The 20,143-nt window shown below is 52.9% G+C and overlaps 3 protein-coding genes and 1 long non-coding RNA gene across 4 annotated transcripts in view; 2 read left to right on the top strand and 2 right to left on the bottom strand.

The window, feature by feature from the left end:
* LOC138165043 (translation initiation factor eIF2B subunit gamma-like) overlaps positions 1 to 429 on the bottom strand; it is a 91,363-nt gene extending 90,934 nt beyond the window's left edge. The window contains exon 1 of the mRNA XM_069093140.1: positions 281 to 429. Within this exon, the coding sequence (XP_068949241.1) occupies positions 281 to 373 (93 nt within the window). The 5' untranslated portion in view covers positions 374 to 429. The remainder of the gene's footprint in view (positions 1 to 280) is intronic.
* The window catches only part of LOC138164756 (uncharacterized), a 37,277-nt gene extending 33,611 nt beyond the window's left edge, over positions 1 to 3,666 (top strand). The window contains exons 3-4 of the mRNA XM_069092720.1: positions 255 to 742; positions 3,480 to 3,666. Of these exons, the coding sequence (XP_068948821.1) occupies positions 255 to 742; positions 3,480 to 3,596 (605 nt within the window). The 3' untranslated portion in view covers positions 3,597 to 3,666. The remainder of the gene's footprint in view (positions 1 to 254; positions 743 to 3,479) is intronic.
* Positions 3,667 to 8,329: 4,663 nt separating this feature from the next.
* The window catches only part of LOC138165041 (E3 ubiquitin-protein ligase HECTD3-like), a 13,041-nt gene continuing 1,227 nt past the window's right edge, over positions 8,330 to 20,143 (bottom strand). The window contains exons 2-20 of the mRNA XM_069093139.1: positions 19,514 to 19,696; positions 19,163 to 19,298; positions 17,336 to 17,451; positions 17,067 to 17,180; positions 16,889 to 16,971; positions 14,803 to 14,968; positions 14,532 to 14,613; positions 13,779 to 13,961; positions 13,625 to 13,677; positions 12,205 to 12,269; positions 11,681 to 11,784; positions 10,976 to 11,095; positions 10,589 to 10,678; positions 10,276 to 10,482; positions 9,963 to 10,092; positions 9,702 to 9,776; positions 9,493 to 9,574; positions 9,034 to 9,105; positions 8,330 to 8,573 (exon numbers count right to left, since the gene is read on the bottom strand). Coding sequence (XP_068949240.1) covers positions 8,489 to 8,573; positions 9,034 to 9,105; positions 9,493 to 9,574; positions 9,702 to 9,776; positions 9,963 to 10,092; positions 10,276 to 10,482; positions 10,589 to 10,678; positions 10,976 to 11,095; positions 11,681 to 11,784; positions 12,205 to 12,269; positions 13,625 to 13,677; positions 13,779 to 13,961; positions 14,532 to 14,613; positions 14,803 to 14,968; positions 16,889 to 16,971; positions 17,067 to 17,180; positions 17,336 to 17,451; positions 19,163 to 19,298; positions 19,514 to 19,696 — 2,146 coding nt within the window. The 3' untranslated portion in view covers positions 8,330 to 8,488. The remainder of the gene's footprint in view (positions 8,574 to 9,033; positions 9,106 to 9,492; positions 9,575 to 9,701; positions 9,777 to 9,962; positions 10,093 to 10,275; positions 10,483 to 10,588; positions 10,679 to 10,975; positions 11,096 to 11,680; positions 11,785 to 12,204; positions 12,270 to 13,624; positions 13,678 to 13,778; positions 13,962 to 14,531; positions 14,614 to 14,802; positions 14,969 to 16,888; positions 16,972 to 17,066; positions 17,181 to 17,335; positions 17,452 to 19,162; positions 19,299 to 19,513; positions 19,697 to 20,143) is intronic.
* Positions 19,683 to 20,143, top strand: part of LOC138165042 (uncharacterized) — a 5,897-nt gene continuing 5,436 nt past the window's right edge. The window contains exon 1 of the long non-coding RNA XR_011169250.1: positions 19,683 to 20,001. This is a non-coding gene — a long non-coding RNA (uncharacterized lncRNA). The remainder of the gene's footprint in view (positions 20,002 to 20,143) is intronic.

The raw sequence follows: 20,143 nt of genomic DNA, 5'->3' as shown, positions 1-20,143 counted from the left end.
GGGGCCCCCGGGGCTCCCACACGGACCCTCCCCCAGCCAGGGGCCCCCGGGGCTCCCACACGGACCCTCCCCCAGCCAGGGGCCTCCGGGGCTCCCACACGGACCCTCCCCCAGCCAGGGGCCCCCGGGGCTCCCACACGGACCCTGCCCTCCCTTAGAAACCTGAGCTCCCCACACACTCACTCTCTCTCAGAGACTCGGGGTTCCCCCTCCCCCCGGCACTCCCCCTCGGGCTCTCTGAGCCCCTGGGCCAGCACACACAGACCGGCCCCAGCCTTACCTCCGCCTCAGCCTCAGCCTCCAGTCGCACGCCAGTCTGACAGCCCAATGGCGAACACGCGGCTACTGCGCTTGCTCGGAAAGTCCAATCCATGCACCTCGATCGGCTGGGGGCGGAGCCAGGAGAGAGGACCAGCCCAAACTAAGTGAGAGCCGAGCAGAGGATCCTCCAGCCCCCAGGCCGGAGGAGAAGGAGATGGTTGGGGAGGTGCCCGGGGAGCTGACCCTTGGAGCCCCGGCCGAGCCGCGGAGGGCAGCATGCAGCGACCTTCCGAGCTGCCGAGAGCCAAATCGTCCAGGCCCGGGGGAAGCAGCTACAGAGTTGGGTAGTTCCTGCCTGCCCCCCCATCCCACGCTGCAGTCGTGGAAGCCACCGCTTTGCGGGGCGGCAGTGCAATCACCGCCCGTACGGGGAGCGCGCTGTGTTCCGAGGCAGCCGCTCACCGCAGCATCTCCAGGCAAGGTAGCCTGGTAGGCAGCCACTGATGGTCCAGAGGAAACCCCCGGGGGTGGGGTAGGGTTCAGGCTGGCCCGTCCCTGAGGAGGAGGAGGGGGAACGGGGGAAGTGGAGAGGGAGGAGGAGGGAGAGGAGGAGGACAGCGGAGGTGGAAGGAGGAGGAAGATGGGGAAGGTGGGAGGAAGAGAAGAAGGGAGAGGAGGAGGAAGAGGAGGAGGAAGGAGGAGGATTTTGCCCCACTCCGGGTCCTTTCTTGTTTCCTCCAACCTTCACTGAACACCCACTCTGTGCTAGGCACTGAGGAAGATCTCTGGAAGCCTTTGCTCCATCTCCCACCCCTGGCTTCCAGAGCAGCCAGAATACCCCTTTGCAGGGCCCATCTAACAAGCCACACTCCATGTAAGCAACACAGCAAGTATAAGCTGGCTGTTTGTGGGCACTCGGTGGCTGTCCCTGGTGACAATCGGGGTACTGCCTCATCTTGAGCAGCTTATGTCCCATGTGTAAGACCACATGAGTGCCAGACATCACTTTACCAATTTGTCCACCAGGTGGCAACTGGCCTGGGTCTTTCCCCATGCCATAGCACTCCCACTGCCCACCCACTTCAGAGGGCCCCTGTCTGCCACTCAGCCAGCTGAGGTTTCTTAGCGGACTTTACCATCAGTCTTCTGGAGGTGGTCAGCGTTCTGAAGTCTTTACAAGATGTCCTTCTTTGCCTTCTTGTTACTGTATCACTTCTGGTTCTGCTCACTCCCCTCTGGCTCCGGTTTCTACAAATCCTTCCAGGCTTCTCCGAAACCATCCCCTTCACTATTTCTCATAGTAAAATAATATTCTATAACATTCATATACCATAACTTTTTCATCCATTCCCTAACTGATGGGCATCGCCCCAATTTCCAGTTCTTTGCCACCACAAAAAGAGCCAATATAAATGACTTTGTACTTATCAGTCTTTTTCTTCTTTCTTTGATTTCTCTAGAGAATAAGTCTGGTAATGCTCCTTCTACTTCTTTATGTATGTAGCACACAAAGGACTATATTAGAGTCCCAATATGAGGGCTCCACAATTCCTGATGAAGAAAACAGTTGGTTATAGTAATATAGACAGATCTTTTCTACTTTTCAAATGTTCTTAAGGAAGTCTAGCTGAACTGGGTCACTCCCGAAGCTTCTAGAAATCCATTTTCCCTCCATCTCTTCTCACTCTTTTGTTAGGTGATATGATTCATAATCTTCTACTGTCCTCCTCTATAAGATTTTCCAAATGAGTTTATATTCTGTTTTATCCCTGTATGCCAGATTTTCTTGATGGGTATGTTGTTGTTCAGTCATGTCTGACTTTTCCTGACTCAACTTGGGATTTTCTTGGGAAAGATTCAGGAGTGATTTGCCATTTCCTTCTCCAGCTTATTTTACAGAGGAGTGACTTACCCAGGTCACACAGCTCGTAAGTGAAGCCAGATTTGAACTCGGGTCCTTCTTGACTCCAGGGCCAATGCTCTATCCACTGTGCCACCAAGATGCCCTCTCTTAATGGGGAAGAGCAAATGTTTTTACTTGCTGCATTAGTTTCTCAAATCATCGAGCTTCTTCTTCATGGTGATTGATTTACATAAATCAATTAAACTTCCTTAGGGAAACATTGATAATCCATTCCAATTTCTGTTCCTTTATTCCCTTCTCATTTTTCAGTGTCAATATGCTTATTCAAATAGGTTTGAGTTGAAGCTGTTTTGCAGCACACTGTATCTTCTCATTTTTATTCTTCTAGGTTGGGGCTAATTTTGATCTTGGCTCTAACAATTAGCTAGTCTGATTGCACACACATAGCTGATTTGGAATGTTACCATATTGGTAATATAGTCAATTTCATTTTTTGTGATGTTATTTGGGGATTTTCCATGTCTAAAACCCCTGGATTTTCTTCCTTTTTATTATATTTTCATTTATTGTATTAAATATTTCCCAATTACATTTTTATTACTGAAACTTAAATACACAATAAGAAAAGGAAAAGTAACATATTTCAAACTTAAATATTGAAACAAATACAAAATAAGAAAAGGGAAAAAAAGGCACAGAAGAACATAAGACAGGATTCAAAATATGCACCAAACCTCCATTTCAAGAAAGTCCATATAATACTATGTCACACACACACACACACACACACACACACACACACACCCTCTGCCCTTGCAGACTACAGTTAAGTGCTGATATATCTGATATTTATATGTATAGATACCTGGATTTTCTTCATAAAGAAATTGTACATGGTATAAAAGGTTGAGGCTTCAATTTTTCTCATAAGCCCTTAGACTCATTTCTTAATCTTGACTCATATGTGATATGAAAATAATAATGACAGCTCACATTTCCGTAGTGCTTAATAATGAAACTTGGTAGTTAGCAAGCTTCCTTCCCAATAAACCTCGCATGTTTGATGTGGTTTGGTTTTTTGTTGGCTTTTTGTGGTGGTAGAGAATACTTGGATGAGGGAAAAGGGTTGACAAAAAAAAATGCACAGAAGAGAACAGGGGGGAAAACAGGAAGCCCAGAGAGGTTAAGCTTTCAGTAACAGGGAGGCTGGACTCAAGCCCAGCTCTCTAGCAATCTCCATGAAGCCTCACTGCCTATGAAATAATTTATGTGTAAATAGTAAAACAAGGAGCCCAGTTTTCATTTCTGAATTTTCTCCATGGTACTGTACTTTGCTTTATTTTCAACATTATAGGCTCTAGGAAAGGCCTCCAAAGCTGTGGTCACCTGGAGGGTCCCCTGCTTCAACACCTGGCCAGCCCTGCAGATCAGACCTGGGCTAAGCCTGGCCTCTGTCTCAGACCTCTGCTAGCATCAGTATGAAACCCATTAACTTTTCCAGACAATTAATGAAATAAATGTCTCTATAGGTTTCCGCTTTACATGATTATTTCATATTCCTTATTCCCTCAGGGTCCTAGGAAGGAGGCTTTCTTTGCCTGTAGCCAGAAAGTTCTCATAGACCCAAGGGTCTTTGGCTGTGGACCTGACCTTATACCATGACCTGGAGCCCACCCTGTCATCCCACAGTAATTCCCTAAGCACCAGTTGTTGAGGACTAGTCAGTGGGAAAGGAATCAGTTTTCAGATTGTTGGATCAAGGATAAAAAAAAAAAAAGGGAAGGGGGGAGAAAGCCCAATCCATCAACTAAATGCCAGCCCTCAAACACTGATGTCTTGTTAGTTTTGTTCCCAAGCCCAGGAATGGCCTAATGGACTCATCACAAAGCTGTAACCAGATTCCCAGTATTTGTTTAATGCTTCCAAGAGAACTGGGAAAAGAAAACTTTCATTAATTGTGTGAGGCATAATCTGTAAACACATGTGAATTTGATGTTGATGTTTCCCCTGCTGTTGAGGAATGGCAGATCTGTCCGAAATGGAGCAACCTCATGGACTTAGTGACTTTTCCCAGCTGTGAATCTGGAACATATGTCAGCTGGGCTGGAAGTCATAGTGTGAGCCAACCTTGGAGTCAGACCAGCCCTTGGAGATCATCTAGTCAAACAACAAGCATGTATGAAGCTCTTACTGACTAGTAATACAAAGAAAGGCAAAAACCACGGACCCTGCCCTCAAGGAGCTCACGTTCTAATGGGGGGGGTAGCAGCATGCACCCCAAGCATCCCCAGGGTGGCTGCTCACACAGGTTCTTGGATCTGCTTTGATAAAGGAAAGCAACTCAAAATGGGTTAACAAGCTTACTTTAATCAGTCAGACCATATATCGTTTACCTTGTTCAGGAGGAAAGGTCAGCACCCCGAACTTCAAAGTATACAGACAGTATTATCAAGACAGAAACAGATCAAGTAGACAGCTTTCCAAACTGTCCAACCATTACATCCATACCCAGTCAACATCTGGGTTTCCACATCTGGGTTTTTCAAAGCCAGGGGACTCTCAACAACGGCTTCCCAGAATTCAGATCAAATCACAGAACACTTCTCAAAATGAGTCCCAAAACAAAGCTACACATCAGGGCTTATATAGCCTTCTCCTGGCTCAGAGAATGTAACAACCTTGGCCAATAGTATTATTCAGGTCACTGGCCAATCAAGAAGCATCTACTGAAAAACAAGCCTCCCTCCCCAGGCTTCAGGTGTATTTTAGCCTAGGGGCAGGGAAGATCTTCCAAATTTGCATTCCCATTACAGGGGGGGAGGTGGCAGAGAGGAAAAGGAAGCCCAAAGGTGGTCAGCACTTGGCCCAAAGTCATAAATTGTTTACAGAGGTTGCCTGAGTCCAGAACCTTTCCATCCATATACATGTATCTTTACTCTAGACCTTCCTAGACACTGGTGGCTCTGAATTAAGTCACCTGGAACTGTTAAGAGGTGGTGTAATGGAAATGCAAATTTAAAGATCTTCCCTGCCCCTAGGCTAAAGTGCACCTGGAGCCTGGGGAGGGAGGCTTGTTTTTCAGTTGATACTTTTTGATTGGCCAGTGGGTCCAAAAGGTTGTTACATTCTCTAAGCCAGGAGAAGGCTATATAAGCCCTGATGTGAGGCTTTGTTTTGGGGGCTCACTTTGAGAAGTGTTCTGTGATTTGATATGGATTCTGGGAAGCCGTTGTCTGGAGCCCCCCCACCCCTTTGAAAAACCCAGATGTTGATTGGGTATGGATGTAATGGCTGGACAGTTTGGAAATCTGTCTACTTGATCTGTTTCTGTCTTGATAATTTTGCCTGTATACTTTGAAGTTCGGGGTGCTGACCTTTTTCCCCTGAACAAGGTAAATGATATATGTCTGACTGATTAAAGTAAGCTTGTTAACCCATTTTGAGTTGCTTTCCTTTATCAAAGCAGATCCAAGAACCTGTGGTAGCAGCAAATCCAGAGGACATGCTTGGGGTGCTTGCCACTACAGGTGGTCACCCCATATAGCAGTATTATTCAGGTCTCTGCAAATAAAAATATTTCATGCTTTTGGTGACTTAACTGTTTAAAAAGTGCTTTTCTCATATGGTATCTTGTGTGTCCCCCATGTGACACCTGAGACACCAGAAAGACACTGTCATATAGGCAATACAAAATGGCTCCTGGACTGACTTCTTAAGTCCATGTGATGGAAGCATGTAACTATATTAATTATCCAGCAAACAGGTTTATTATCCACTATGTAGCAGGTGGCACTCTCCTTTGAGTCACCAGTGAAGTAATCACCACATACCTTTTCTGTTATATGAGTGGGACAGTATACCAAAGTGTTACAGTACTCCTCTGGCTGAGCAGCCAGCCACTGGCTGGCCCAATGGATAGAGTCAGGAAGCCCCAAGTTCAAATCCAACTCAGCTACTTACTAGCTGTGTGACCCTAGAGAAGTCACTTAACCCTTGCTTCAGTTTCCTCATCTGTAAAATGAGCTGGAGAAGGAAATGACAAACTACTCCAATATCTTCACCAAGAAAACCCGAAATAGGGTCACAAAGAGTCAGCACTGAACAAATCTCTGGTCACAAGAGGATGCTTGGCTTATAACTGGCTAGCTTATTCCCAACTCCACGGCCCATAGCCTCAAGCATGGTAACAAGGTTCAGAATTTATCCAGTGGATGATATGGAAAACTGCTCAAAATATCATGAATATTGAATATATGGCTCTGGAGTCCCTACCCTACATCTGGAATCTTGTCTCTATGTTACCACCCCCACCCCACCCCCGTAGCCATGGAACTCAGATAGTCAACATAGTGTGGCCCCAGTTTACTGAACATAGTAAAAGTGGATGGAAAAAAGTTAACACACAAGATCTGTCCCTTCAGCCATCTCCCCAAATCTCCTCAAAGGCAGGTCATAGAGATCATATATTTAGAGCTGAAAGGGGACCCTGAAAGTCTAGTCCAAACCTTTCATTTTACAGATGAGGAAACTGAGGCCTAGCGAGGTGACCCAGTAGTAAATGGTCGAGCCTAGATTTGAGCCCATATCCTGTGACTGCAAATCCCATGCATTTTCCAGCTTTCATTCCCTAAGGACTGAGGCAGTACATGGAGGAGTGTGTCCCCTAGTTGGGGGGAAGTTTTTGTACTTCTAGCTAATTCTGGGTGAAATTTTTTGGTAAAAACTACTTGATGATAATTGCCAAACTGATATTGAGGTGCTAATTAGTGGTACCAGTGACACTTAGGAAGTATTAATTGACAATGATTAGAAGACATTGAAGGGAAAACTGATGATTAATATTGGAAGAACCACCAGAATGGGGGCTCAGGCCAATAGCATTAACAAGATAGCCCAATATCTCCAGGGGTACCCCTAGCTAGGGGAGCATGATCAATCAGCAAAGGTTGGAATTGGGACAAGGAGTCCCAGTCTATAAAGACCACCATCAAGTATTAAACATTAAGCTCCTGCCCTCAGCAGCTTCTAACTTAATGCAAGAGTACACAAGTAACTGTTATATGAGAGTCTTAAGAGACAAAGCCCAGCAGGGATAAATGTAGAGATTTACACTTGGGTACAAACATTCAGCATCACAAGCACAGGATAAGGGGCACATAGTGAGTAGTTTACAGGGAAGAGATCTGGGGGGGTTTTAGTGGACTGACCACAAGTTCACTAGCAGCATGATGGGGTGACCAAGGAAGCCCATGAGAAGAAACCATAAGAAGGAAATCCCTTTCTTACCCGCCCCTAGTCAGACCACACATATTGAGTCTGCTGGGTTCAGGAGGATGAATTTTAGGAAGGACACGGAACATCTGGAGATTAGCCAGAGGAGGGTCAGTCTACCCACCCCACATCCTCTGAGGGCATGGCCAAGGCCCTCTCTTCTCCACCACTGCTGTGGACAAAAGAGAGGGTGACCTCGGTGTGAGGATGGACTCAGCCCTCACCCCAAGTGTGCCCTCAGGAAAGAATCCAAAAGCCCCTTAAGTGGACAATCCCTTAAAGCAGAGTTCTTAGCTTGGGGGTAAGTGAGCTTGATTTTTTTTTTGTTTTGGTTTAAATTTCTTCTAGTTGTCTTTTACTATAATTGGTTTCCTTTGTAATTATCTGTATTGTATATATAGCATTTAAAAACATTCCTCTGAGGAGGGGTCCACAGACTTCGCCCTCTGGCCTATCAAAGGGGTATATGACACAAGAAAGATCAGGATCCCCTGCCTTAAAGAGAAACTCAAGGCTTCTCTGGCAGCTGCCCAGGGTACCCCTCTCACAGGGTTCCTGTGAGGGTTATGTCTGGTGGGGAGAGCTTGCAAGCCCCAAAGCAGGATTTCAGGCCTCTTTCCAGCCCCCACCTCTATACCAAGGAAAACCCAAGAAGGAACTGATACCTAGAAAGAAGTAATGGCTCTTTCTCCTCGAGTAATTTCCTAAGAATATGCTTTGGGAGGGAGGGCAAGGATGGTCAGAACTGTGTGTCAGAGGAGAAAACAGAATCTCTCAGGTCCCAGGGGTACCAAGTGGCAGGGATAGAACTTGAAGCCAGGTAGCACCAGAACCCAGCCTATGACCCTGCCCATTCCATACCAAGCTGCCTCAGGAAGGCACCAACCTTAGGCTGGAGATTTCTAGGCACTCAAAGACACTTGAAACCAGGCAGAGAGGGGTGAAGTGGTTTATTGGGGTAGGAGCTGCCTTCCAACCTCAGAAGGATGTGGAGGGCATCAGCCCCCCAGCAGAGGCACAGTAGAGAAGGCACACTTGCTGCTGTCTGGAGCCCAGTGCCAACCTGCCTGTGGGCCCTGCCAGGCTGGAAGCTCACTCCTCCCAGGGGCTCATGTCCGTGTCAATTGCCACACAGTTGTAGGCTGCATACCTCAACTTTTCCTCACACACCTTGGCACTGTGTGGGGAGGGGAAGGGAAAGAGAGAACGGACAGTATTAGTGTATGATGAAAATGAGGCTAGGGTACTGCGGGGGGGAGGGACCCAAATATCTTGCTTCCCAGTCTTGAACACCATCAATAAGCCCAGAGACAGATATGGTGGGAGGGACAGACTCATGAGGGTCTCAGGGGACCTTGGGGCCCATCTGGCCCAGCCCAGCCCAGCTCCCTTCTAAGAATCCCCTCCACAACAACTCTGGTCAGCAAGCCTCCTTCTTGGGAACCTCCAATGACGGGGGGCTCATTATCCACCAAGGTACAAGATTACAAAGTAATTTTTCCTGCTGTCTGGCCTGAATGTCCATCTCTGCCCCTTCCCTCCCATTGCTGCAGAAAGAGGCTAATCCGTCCTCCCCAAGTCAGTCCCTCAAAGCCCTGGAGGAGGCTCTCTAGGCCAAGTAGGAGGCAACCACTCACCTGATGTAATGGGGCAGGAAGAGGGTGCTGGAGCAGGTGGAAGATTCAGGCAGAGCATCAGTCGTTTCCGAGCTGGGGGGCAGGAAGCCAAGAGGTCAGGAGCCAGCCCTCTGGAGCTGCCACAGCCCAGGGCAGGGTTCCCATTCAAGGGAGGCGGTCAGTGAAAGGGGGGCCCTTCCCAGTCTGCCGTCTGTGGGTGCTGCCCCCTGTGGGTACTGCCCCTGGGGACCCACACCTAGTATCACCCTGGAGCCCCGTGAGCATGGGCACCCAGTGAGCAGCAAGGTTGAGAGCTGGAGAGGACCCTGGAAGTCATCTAATATGGAAGAGGCAATGAGAGTCCAGGGAGGGGTCTTCCAGGCAGAGCCAGGCCTCCATCTCATCAAGGCCGCCTAGTCTTGGGCAGGACTATAGGACGTTCCAGTTTCCTCCTCCTCCGACCCTGAGCACCCCACTTACCCAAGCTTATCCGGATAGATGTAGATGCGCGCGGGCAGGCGACTCCGGCCAGTAACAAAGCGAAGAAAGCGGCTCCGATCCTCTGAGGAAGGAGGCCAGATCAGACATCACTTGAAGCCCTCCTGTGTTCCAGGCAGCCCCTCCATTTGGGCACGAGAGGTAATCATGAGGGTGGGCAGTAAAGGCCAGGCTGGCCCACATCTACTCACCATTAGTGAAGTTGGTGAGGGCCTCCCAGAAATATTGCACACGCGTATCTGATGGTTCAAAGTCCTCAAACCGGGCTATGGCAGAGACAGACAGGGGAAACAAAGGGAAGGAGTCTGAGCTGGAGCCCTGGGAGTGGAGGATTCTCAGCAAAAGGCCTCCCCAGAGATCACCCCTGACCCAGCAATGAGGGAAGCAGCTGAGACCCCAGCCCAGAGCCCCCTCCCCATGCCAGCCCAGTGATGTCTGAGGCCACAACTCACTCAGCTTACGAAGGGCATCCACTGTGACCTCGGGGTCCCCACACACCTTCTTCTCTAGCTCCTGCCAGGTCAACAGATCTAACACTGCTTGAGGCACCACCTTCAGCAGCCCCGCCTGCATGGCAGCCACCTGGGTGGGAGGGGGAAGCAGAGAAGCCAGCTCAGCCCTGGGGTCCCTGGCTTCCGCTCAAGGAAAAGACCCAGGTGGGAGGCTGGGTGGCCCTGGGTAAGTCACTGCCCCCTGTTCCCGCACTGACAGGGGGAAGAGAGATCACCGCCTGCCCCATTCCCACCCCCCTCCCCAGCTCCCCACCTGCTCCTTGCTCTCCTCTAGCCGGGCTTTCTGCACCAGCTCGATAAAGCGCCTGCGGTCCTCATAGAGCACAGCCGTGGACGCCCCTCCGGGCAAGAGCTCCACCACGCGCTGGTCACTGAGCACCGTGGTGTATGTCAGCTCCTGCCCAAACTGGAAGTCAAAGGTGTCCTTGTCCATCATCTCCATCACTTCCAGGAGCTTCACCTGGCCCAGGAGGAGGGAGGGGCAGCTGTGAGGCAGCAAGGCCCACCACGTGGCCCCTCTGCTCAGCTCCCACCATCAGGAGACGTGGCCCCCTGACGCCACTCACCAGCACGGAGTCCACAGCGCAGAAGTCTTTGTTCCAACACACCTCCTCGCCCGAGAGCTGCTTCCACACGAAGCCGGGCAGCGCCAGCACCTGCCAGGACAAGGGCCACGCAGTGTGGATGTCAGGGATGGGGTAGGTTCTAGTCCCTACTGCACAGGGGTCTCAGTGTGACCCAGGCTCACAGATAGTAAGGGTCAAAGACAGGATGTGAATCCAAGGCCCCTGACACCAAAGGCAGTACACTTCCCACTGTACCACACTGCCCCTTTGAGGTGACTAGCCAGGGTCCCCCAACCCACCCCCTGTGGTTCAGCTGGAGCCCAGTCTTCCTTCCCTCCCATGGGTTGCCCTGGTCAGAGCACCTGTCCCTCAGTGCCACCCACTCACCAAGAACTCCTTGCCCCTCAGGGCGGCACCCATCAGCTGCCCGATCCACTCATATTTGGCAAACTCTCGGCAGGAAGGGTTGGGGACATACATGTCCCGGGCCTCGCCAGTCCCATTGCCCTGTCAGGGGAGATGGGGGCTGTCAGGCTGCAGGACCCGTGGGGGTGAGAGAGCGCTGCCCCTGGCACCTGGCTCCCCATCCCTTGCAGCCTATCCCAAAACCTCTGCTTTCAGAGCTCCCCAGAATTAAGAGACTTTTGACCCCAGTGTCCCAACCCATAATCTCCACTGTCTCATCCCTTTACCACTAGCCACCTCTGCTGGGCACATAGTAGGTACTTGACAGAGGCCAAACTCCACCACTCGTGGTACTTCCCCTCCCTGGCCCTTGGCCTCTCTGCTGTAAAACAGGGATGCTAACATTCACATCCCCCCAGCAGGGCTGTTGTCAGTCCTATAAAACCAGGACAAACTGCGTATGTGTGGTCAGCAACACCAGGTCCCAAAGACACGTCCGTCCTCATCTGCCCAGGCGCCCCTGAGCTAGCTTCTTCCAGCCTGGATGCAACCTCCCACTACAGGCTGACGCCAGTCTCCTGGCATCTGGCAGGTGGGTGGGCCTTCCACCTTCCCACCTAGGCCACCCTGCTCCACTCTTTGTCCCTGGGCTTTCTCTCATGTTCCCTGTGCCCTGATCCTACCCACCTGGTTCGCGGTGCGGACAAAGAAAGGCAAGGGAACAGGAGTGTCAGCCGAACTGGGGCACAGCTCCTCAGACATGTCAGCCAAGCTGTCCCGGAAACCACCCCCTGGAACCACAGACCCCCCCCAAAAAAACACCAAAATAATACATTTATACAGTCCTGGAACCTGCCCTAACCCAAACAACTGAGTCTGTCCTGGGATAGATTAGCCTTTAAGGTTCCTGAGGACTGTCCCAAGGAAATGGGCTTAGTTTAGGTCTGCTTGGCCTCAGAAGACAAGGCCAGGCACAATGTGAGCACGTTTGGGGTGGGGTATGGGGGATGGGTCAGAAAGGGTGAAACTCAAGCTCAGCTGAAGGAAAACCTCTCCACTGTCTCAAAGGTAGGTAGCGAGCTCCCCATCCCTGCTCAGAGGGCCCCAACTACGAGCTGGGTGTGTTGTAGAGGGGCTCCCTGCTCGACAGATGCTGCAGGAGCCCCCTCTGCCCTGCCCTGCCAGTGCCCAGCTCTCCCTACCGTCCTCACCTTGGTCAATGATGCCTTCAGCAATGAATTTGCACTCCCACCATTGGTCATAGCGAAGGGGCCACCTGCCAGGAGAGCGGGGGTCCCGATCACACAGCTGGTTGGTCCAGCCTAGTTCTATCAGGGCCCACCCAGAGCCAGCTGTCTGCCCTTGGCCCCTGGCACACACTGCCCTAGGGCAGGGAAGGAAATGCAGGGCACCAGCCATTCCATTCCATGCACATGTATTAAGCACCAACTGTATGCTGAGACAGATGTGATCCTGCCCCCTGGGACTCATGAGGAGTAGATGAGAGCTGGCATGGCCACAAACGACAGGCTGTCTGGGGTGGGGGGGGCCTTTCTGAAGGAACTGGCTTTGCTAGGCTTGAACTGACCAGGTAAGGGTGGGGGCAGAAGAGCAGACCAGGCCCAGGAAATGCCCCACAGGACCCTGCCTTCACTGTAGCCTGGGGCAGCACCAAGGAAACTCCCACATTGCCTGTGGGTTTGGGTGAGGCCTCTGTGCCTCGGCTCACTTCTCTGTTAGAAGAGGGGCTGGATCAGGGAAGTGAGACTCCAACCACTGGGTACAGTGTCAAGGTCAAAGTCAAATGACCAAGGGGTCTCTGCTCTGGAGGAGTGGGGGATGGAAAGCTCCCCTTCTAGGGCAAAGACGGGGCCAGGCAGGGATAACTAGGTCAGTAAGAACCGTGAGGATGGCCCAAAGATGTGGCTGTTTAGCCTGGACACAAGAAAGTTTGGGAGGCATGGGAAGCTGCTTCCAACTACATGAAGGGCTGAGTCATGGAGAAGGTATCGGCCTTGTTCTGTGTGGACAGACGAGAGCAATGGGGAAAAAAGTCAACTCCCCCAAGAGCGGTCCCCAAGAGAGAGGCATGGGCTGCTATGGGAGGGAGGGAGGGAGCTCCCCATCCTCGGAGGTATCCAAGCCCAGACTGGACATTCCCCAACCGGAGACACTACAGATAGATCCCTATGCCTGCAGGCCTGGGTTGGCCTTGGCCTCAGAGGCGCCGGTCAGTGCCTCACGGTGACAGGGCCCTGCTATGCTCCTGATCATGACCAAGAATCCCAGGGTGATGGCAATGCATACATCCCTCTGCCCATACCTGTGTCACTGCACGCCCCTCCTCAAAATAGAGCTCCCTGAGGCCAGGAGGGCCCAGGGCCGGCCCTAAACTCTGGCTCCTCCAGGCTCAGCACAGTGGTCAGCATATAATAAATGCTTGTTTACTGGATTGGATTTACTGGATGGATGGGCAAACAAGCAGTGTGAGCAAAGGCCTCCGGAGGCAAAAGAGGGCCTTGAATGCCAGGCCAGAAGGATTGGCTGCACATTGTCTGGTGGGCACCAGAGAGCCACAGAAGATTATGGAGTAGGGGTGAGGAGGGCTGGAGCATCCATGCCAGGACATACCTGTAGTCCAGTGGCTTCTCATATCTGTCAGACGGTTTGAGGCCCTCATACACCTGGGGTTGGGAAGGAAGGAGAGCGTGAGGCCCACGGCTGTCCAGCCAGCCCTCCCCCTCCCCGTGCCAGCCCCCCTCCCCTGCGCCAGCCCCCCCCACACCTGGGTGAAGACAGCATTCTTGCAGCTGGGGTCTCGCGCAGGGCAGTCACGGTGCTCCATGGCCAGCCGGCGGTTGATGTACAGGCGGGGCATGCTGCTGGGCTTGCTGCTCTCCGAGTCCCGCAGACACTGAGACACCAGGGCTGGGCGCCGGCGAGACAGCAGCAGGAACTGCTTCACTTGCTGGGGAGGATGGGGGACGTGCTGCAGGAGGCCCCCCGGCCCTGCCCCCCAGCTCCCGAGCAGGCAGGGCAGTGGGGGCCAGAGGCCTGGACCAGAGGCACAGACCCGAGCTGGAGCCCAGGCTCCCCCAGGGCTCACTGGACAACTGCCTTCTCTCTGTGCCTCAGTCCCCTCCTTTGTAAATTCTGCAGTCCTCAGTCCCTGCTTTGCCACCCACTCACTGTGTGAGCTCACTGCTCATCTCTGTCCCTGACCTGGAAATCTAGCCTCAGACACATACTAGCTGTGCAGCCCTGGGCAAGGTGCCTCACCTTTTTATCTCAGTTTCCCCATCTGTAAAGTGGGGATAACAACAGTACCCAACTCCCAGGGTTGTTGTGAGGATCAAGAGAGAATATTTGTAAAAGTCCTTGGGGGTAAGGAGGAAGAGAGGTAGTAAGCTCCCCGTCACGGGAAGTATCCCAGCATATGCCACAGAGGGCATGTCTGTTTGGATCCAGCCTCTGGGGCCTGTGCTGAGGGGGCCCCCCAAGCCCCAGACTCTACCTCCCCTCCAGGCTGGGCACTCACCTTGATATAACTGAAGGTGCCCAGGCTGTAGTCCCAGGCGGGCACGAGATGGTGTAAGACACTGTCAAGGACCTTGATAAACCTGGGGAGGGGGTGGCAGAGATGTGGGCTGCAGGAGGAACCCAGCCTAGCCAGAGGGGAGGGAAGGGGAATCCCCGGGAGCCACCCAGGCTCTGAAGGCTGCTGGCACCGAGATGAGGTGTGGGGGAGTGATGCTGCTGGACCAGTGGGAGCCAGCTCGGGGGTTATCCGGGGGCCCAAGCCTCAGCACCTCTGCAGCAGAACGGCTCGGCGGTACAGGATTTCGGGCGCCGTGCCCTCCAGGCGTGGGTAGCGTACCAGGCTGGCAGGCTGAAACATATCGGCGCTCAGCCCCAGGTCGCGCTGTCTGGAGGATTTGATCTTGACTCCACGAAGTCGGACGTCGATCCCATCATCTGCCAGGGAGGGATCGTGTGAGTCTGACCCCCAAAGATTCCTTAGCCCCCCCTCTTCAGTGCAGCCCCTTCTGTGGAAACCCAGACAGGAGCCATCAGTGACCAAGCCTCCGACCCTCTCCTCCCTCAGGGATCCATCGGCTACCATGGGCATAATTATCATCTCAAGGCTGATGGCTCTCTCCTCTTTTTTAAATTTTATTTATATTTTCAGTTTCACATTCTCTTCAGCCCATTGAGAAGGCAGAAGATACATGACCCATATACAGGCCTGCAAACCCTAATCCCCATCCTCACTGACCTCCAGGCCCCCATCTCAGACATCAGCAGCTGGAAGTCCAGCAGACATCTCCAACTCAGCGTGGCCGGAATCAGACTGATCTCCCCCCAGCCCGGCCCTCCTTCCTCACATCCTCCCAGCCATCTCGAACTCCTCCTCCCTCTCATTCCAGCCCATAGCAGTGTTTGCCACAAAGCAGGCATTGAGGAAATGCTAACTGACCAACTGGCCCTGCCTTGTTCCCAAGACTTTGTACCTTCCTAACATCTCCAATACAGCCCCTTCTCTCCTCTGACACTAATACCACCCCCCTGGTGCAGGCCCTCGTCACCTCACCCCTCGGCTATTTCAGCAGCGGCTGGGGGTCCGCCTGCCTCAAGCCTCCCCCTACTCCAGGCTGTCCACCAGTCACTAGACTGACCATGTCACACCCACCCTCAATAAACTCCCTATCACCTGCAGGATAAAATGTAAAATCTGTTTGGCTTTTAAAGCCCTTCAGCCTCCTCACACCCTGGGGCTCCCCACAAGCCCAAGATGCAACAGATGCCATGCTACATCTCATATGAGACATTTGGTCACTGGCTGTCCCCCTGGGCGGCCCCTTCACATCCCTGGCTTCCTTCAAGCCTCAGCTCAAACCCACCCTCTGCAAGAGTCCTTGCCCAGTCCCCTGGCTGCCAGGGCCATCCCCTCTGAGATCACCTTCCCTCTGCTCCGTGGGTACAGCCATTCACATGTTGTGACCCCACTAGAGCACAAGCTCCCTGAGGGCAGGGGTGGTTTTTGCTTTTTTCTGCATCTCCAGCTGCTATCGCAGTAGGTACAGACAGGCTACCTACAGGACAGCTAAGGCCAGATGCCCTCCTATCTCCCACTGGCCCAGTCTTCTCTGTCCCTCTGTCTCCCAGGCCCACCTCTTTAAGGCATACGGATCAGGGACCAGGATGTGGGGAGAGACATCTGTGCTCATGGGGGGGCCTGGCTGGAGGTGGCCTTTGAGGCATCTCCAACTTGGAGGCTTGAAGGGGTTTCCCTGACTCTCAGCCAGTGTCGAAAACCAAATGCTGACTCTTCTCAAATACAAGCCAGCAATCTCCTGCTCTCCTTGCCAGAGGCTCTGCCCTGGGACAGGCCCACATCCCCTCTGACCTGGCCACAGGGAAAACCTCTCAGCTGGACATTGACTCCAGGTTCCCCACCTCTCCCCCTCCCCCTTCCAGGTACACCTAGGCCCTCCCTGAGCCGGCTCCAGGCTCCACCATCATCCCCCTCTGGCCCCCTAGGGAAGTTTCTGCCTCCCCCTCCTCCTCCCCCCCCATTCTGTCCCATGGCCCAGCCAGCCTAGCCTACCCTCATCAGTCCTCTGCCCTTGGAAGAGCTTAGGGCCCTTCTCCTGCCCTATGGAGGCCTCACTGACCTCCCCTCCCCAGGCTTTCCCAGATAAGCCAGGAAGGTCCGGCAGCCTGCATGGACTGATTTCAGAGATCCCCTGGTCCAACCCCTACATTTATCGAGAAGAGAATGGGCAAGAAGACAAGCTAGGAGCAGCCAGGGGTGGGAATGGGGCTTCCAGAGCGCCCGGAACCAGGATGTCCCCCCGGAGCCCAGGGCCCACCTCCCTCCCCCTGACTCGTCACCTCGGCACTCCACGATGCGGACCTCAACAATGGGAAGGTGGATGGTCATGTCCTCCAGGACACAGACGTCCCCAATCAGGGTCCTGGGACACAGAAGGGAAGGAGAGGAAGATGCGCCACTCCACGCTCGGGGAAGTGCTACACCCGCCGACCCCCCACTGTGCCCTACGCCACTTACTCATCGATGCTCACATCGCTCAGCTTCTTCAGGCTGTCCCCTTCGCCCCCATACACAACCACTCTCTTGGGCATGAAATTATCATCTGTCGTGTCCACCGTGAGCAGCAGCTTCCTGGCAGGAGACCAGGAGGACTAAAAGGGGCTTCCCAAAGAGCCCTCCCAGAACCGGCCGGGTGTCCTCATCCAGGAGGAAGGGCCACAGGCGACCTCCTCCCTGGGGAAGATGGGGTGGCCCTTGGGCCCCGGGGTAGAAGGGCCTGCACTCACTTGATGATGGTGCCCTTCTTCATGGTGAGGCGAACCCAGTGCTGGCACTGGGACCCATCACTCTCCCAGTAGGTGTCTGCGTTGCTGTCTGTCAGGCAGGAGACGTTGAATTCCTCCTGAGGAGAAGGGATGGGTGAGGGCAGCCAGGCTGCAGACTTCCCTTCCCAGCCCAGTCCAGTGCAAGGGCACTACTGAGAGCACCTGGTCTGGAGTTAGAGACCCTAGGTTTCAATCCTGGTTCTTTCCTGGGTGAGTATGACCTTGGCCAAGACCCTTCTCCACCTAGGACCTGTAAAGGGGGGGGGTGGTCTTGGTGACCCCTGAGATCCCTCCTAATTCTAAAGCTCCAGGGATGGGGAATCACGTACCATGACTCTGGTCTCAGAGTGAGAAGCTATGGGTTCGAATCCCAGCTGGGTTTTTCACTAGCTAGGTGTGTATGTATCTGAGCAGAGAACTGGCAAAGCCACAAGGAGGCGTAGAAAGGGTCAGAGCCCCCCAGAGCTGGAGGGGCCCTCTGAGGCATCTCATCCAACCAGGCTCTGGACAGGAATCCCTCCAGAACATCTCCAAATAGAAGTCATGTTTGAAGCCCTCCAGGGATAGGGAGCTCACTACCTCTCAGACAGCCCTGTCCATTCTAGAAGAGCTCTTAGTATGGGGAAACTTCCCCTAACAGGCAGCCTGTTTGCAGCTCCCCCACCCCTACTCCCAGCTCTGCCCTGGACTGAGAGTCAGAAGAACTGGGCCTGTATACTGGAAAGAGCTTGGGAATGACACCACAATAGGGACAACAGCCCTTTGGCCTGGGGCACTGACTGCCAGAAAGGAAGGCCCCAGGGACCAGAAGATATTCAAAGCAGTCCCTTTGGCAGTAGCACAGAACCAGACACAAAGACGGTGCCTATGGCAGGGGCAGGGATGAACCCACCCACCATCACTGCTCCATATGAAGTGATGCCCATTAAGAATTCAGAAAAGTCGAGGCGGCTAGGTGGCGCAGTGAGTAGAGCACCGGCCCTAGAGTCAGGAGAACCTGGGTTTGGATCTGGCCTCAGACACTTGACACCAACACACACAAACTAACCGTGTGACCTTGGGCAAGTCACTTAATCCCAAATGCCCTACCCTCCTCCTTCCAAAAAAAAAAAAAGCAAAGAATTCAGAAAAGTCAGGGAAGATGTCTGAACTGATGCAGAGAAGACAGCAGAACCAGGACAGTGTCCACAGTGGCCACCACACTATGGCATATGTGAAAAGAACACCAAGACAAAACAGATCCTGATCATTTCTGATGGCTAAGCATGGCAGCCATAAAGCAGAATCTGGAAAATGGACCTCTTTCCTTTTATAGGAGAGTTGGGCACCATGAAAGTAGGAGAAGTTCCCAGATCAGCTATCCCAACCTGTTCTAGAAAGGTCAAAAAGGCCCCAGGGGCCCTTGGAGGAGCAATCAGACATCTTTGAGTCCAATCCTGCCTGGAAAGCGAGGCCCAAGTGAAGTCATGAAAGGCCTTGTCCAGGGTTACATAGGTGGGAAGCAGCAAAGCAGTATCAGAACCCAAGGCCTCTGCCTCCACTCTACTCTACTGCCTGACTCAGGTCTGCAGCCTCAAGGTCACCTCTGTCTTGCTGAGCCCCCAGTCCCCCAGGCTCTCCTCTGTGACCCTCTCATCCTACCCTACATTGTGGTAATTCTACTTGCCTACCTGTGAATGCAGCTGCCAAACAGGGCAGGAGCTCCCAGAGGGTAGGCTGCTATCATTTTCTACCTTTACGTCCCAGGGGAGTAGCATGTGGTGTGGAGTGTTTGTTCAAGACCCTCACCGTGTAGGAAGACACATCGATACTCTCCACATACTGCTTCACACTGCCCAAGTTCTCGTCCTCTTTGCCCACGTGATCATACAAGAAGTGGACCAGGTCCTCATCACACTCGTAGGTCCAGGTTGGTGGCACATACCTGCCGGCCCCCCCCCCCCACCTGAGATCAGGCCAAGGATGGGAACATGGGTGAGATTCCCATATTCCCCCAGACCCTGGAGCCTCCCAGAAGCCCAGGCCTCCCTGAGCTACAGGAAAGCTTGAAAAGAGTGACAAGCAGAGAAAGACAGGAAATAAGAAAAGTGAGAGAAAGAAAAAGAGATCAAGAAAAGCCCTTCCTCCCCTACCACTCACAGCAGCCTCTCCACGGCCTCAGTGTCTTCCTCTGTGGGCTGTGGCTGGGCCCCCAGGCGCAGGGAGTGTTTCAGGTCTACCACCTGCTCCCACCTGCAGGCACAAGGGAAGGGGGAGGTCTGCAAGCAGGAATTAGCCCCAGAGCCCAGGCGGTCCCCACCTGGAGAAGGCTGGGCCACATCCCTCCTCTACTTAAGACACTCCACTGGTTCCCTTATGCCTGAGGAGGAAAGTAGAAGCTAAGGCCCTTCAGCACCTGCCTCCCACCTCTTCTCTGTCTCCTACTCCCTTTCACTGCCACTAAATTCCCAAAGGAATTAGAGAGATTGGGCTTAGATTCAGGCAGTATGGAGCAAGTCACTTAACCTGCCTGCCTGAGCTTCCTTGTAAACCAGGATAATAATTGCGCCAGCTCCCAGAGTAGTTGTGGAGATTAAATGAGACAGAATTTGTAAAGTGCTTAAAGCCCAGCACAGCCTAAGACCTTGGTAAGTGTAGATTTCCTTCCTCCCTCCCCCTCCTTCCTTCCTTCTTTCCCCTCTCTCCCTCCTTCCTTCCCTCCCTCTATGCTCCCCTTCCTTTTCTCCCCCCTTCTTCCCCTGTTTCCTTCTCTCCCTTGCTCTCTCTCTC

This window comes from Petaurus breviceps, unplaced genomic scaffold (genome assembly GCF_028583685.1).
Source record: "Petaurus breviceps papuanus isolate PSGF00001 unplaced genomic scaffold, PetGlider_PUasm1.0 207, whole genome shotgun sequence".
NCBI classification, from domain to species: Eukaryota; Metazoa; Chordata; class Mammalia; order Diprotodontia; family Petauridae; genus Petaurus; species Petaurus breviceps.
Note: the sequence above shows the minus strand (reverse complement) of the source record. Positions and strands in the feature narration are given on the sequence as shown.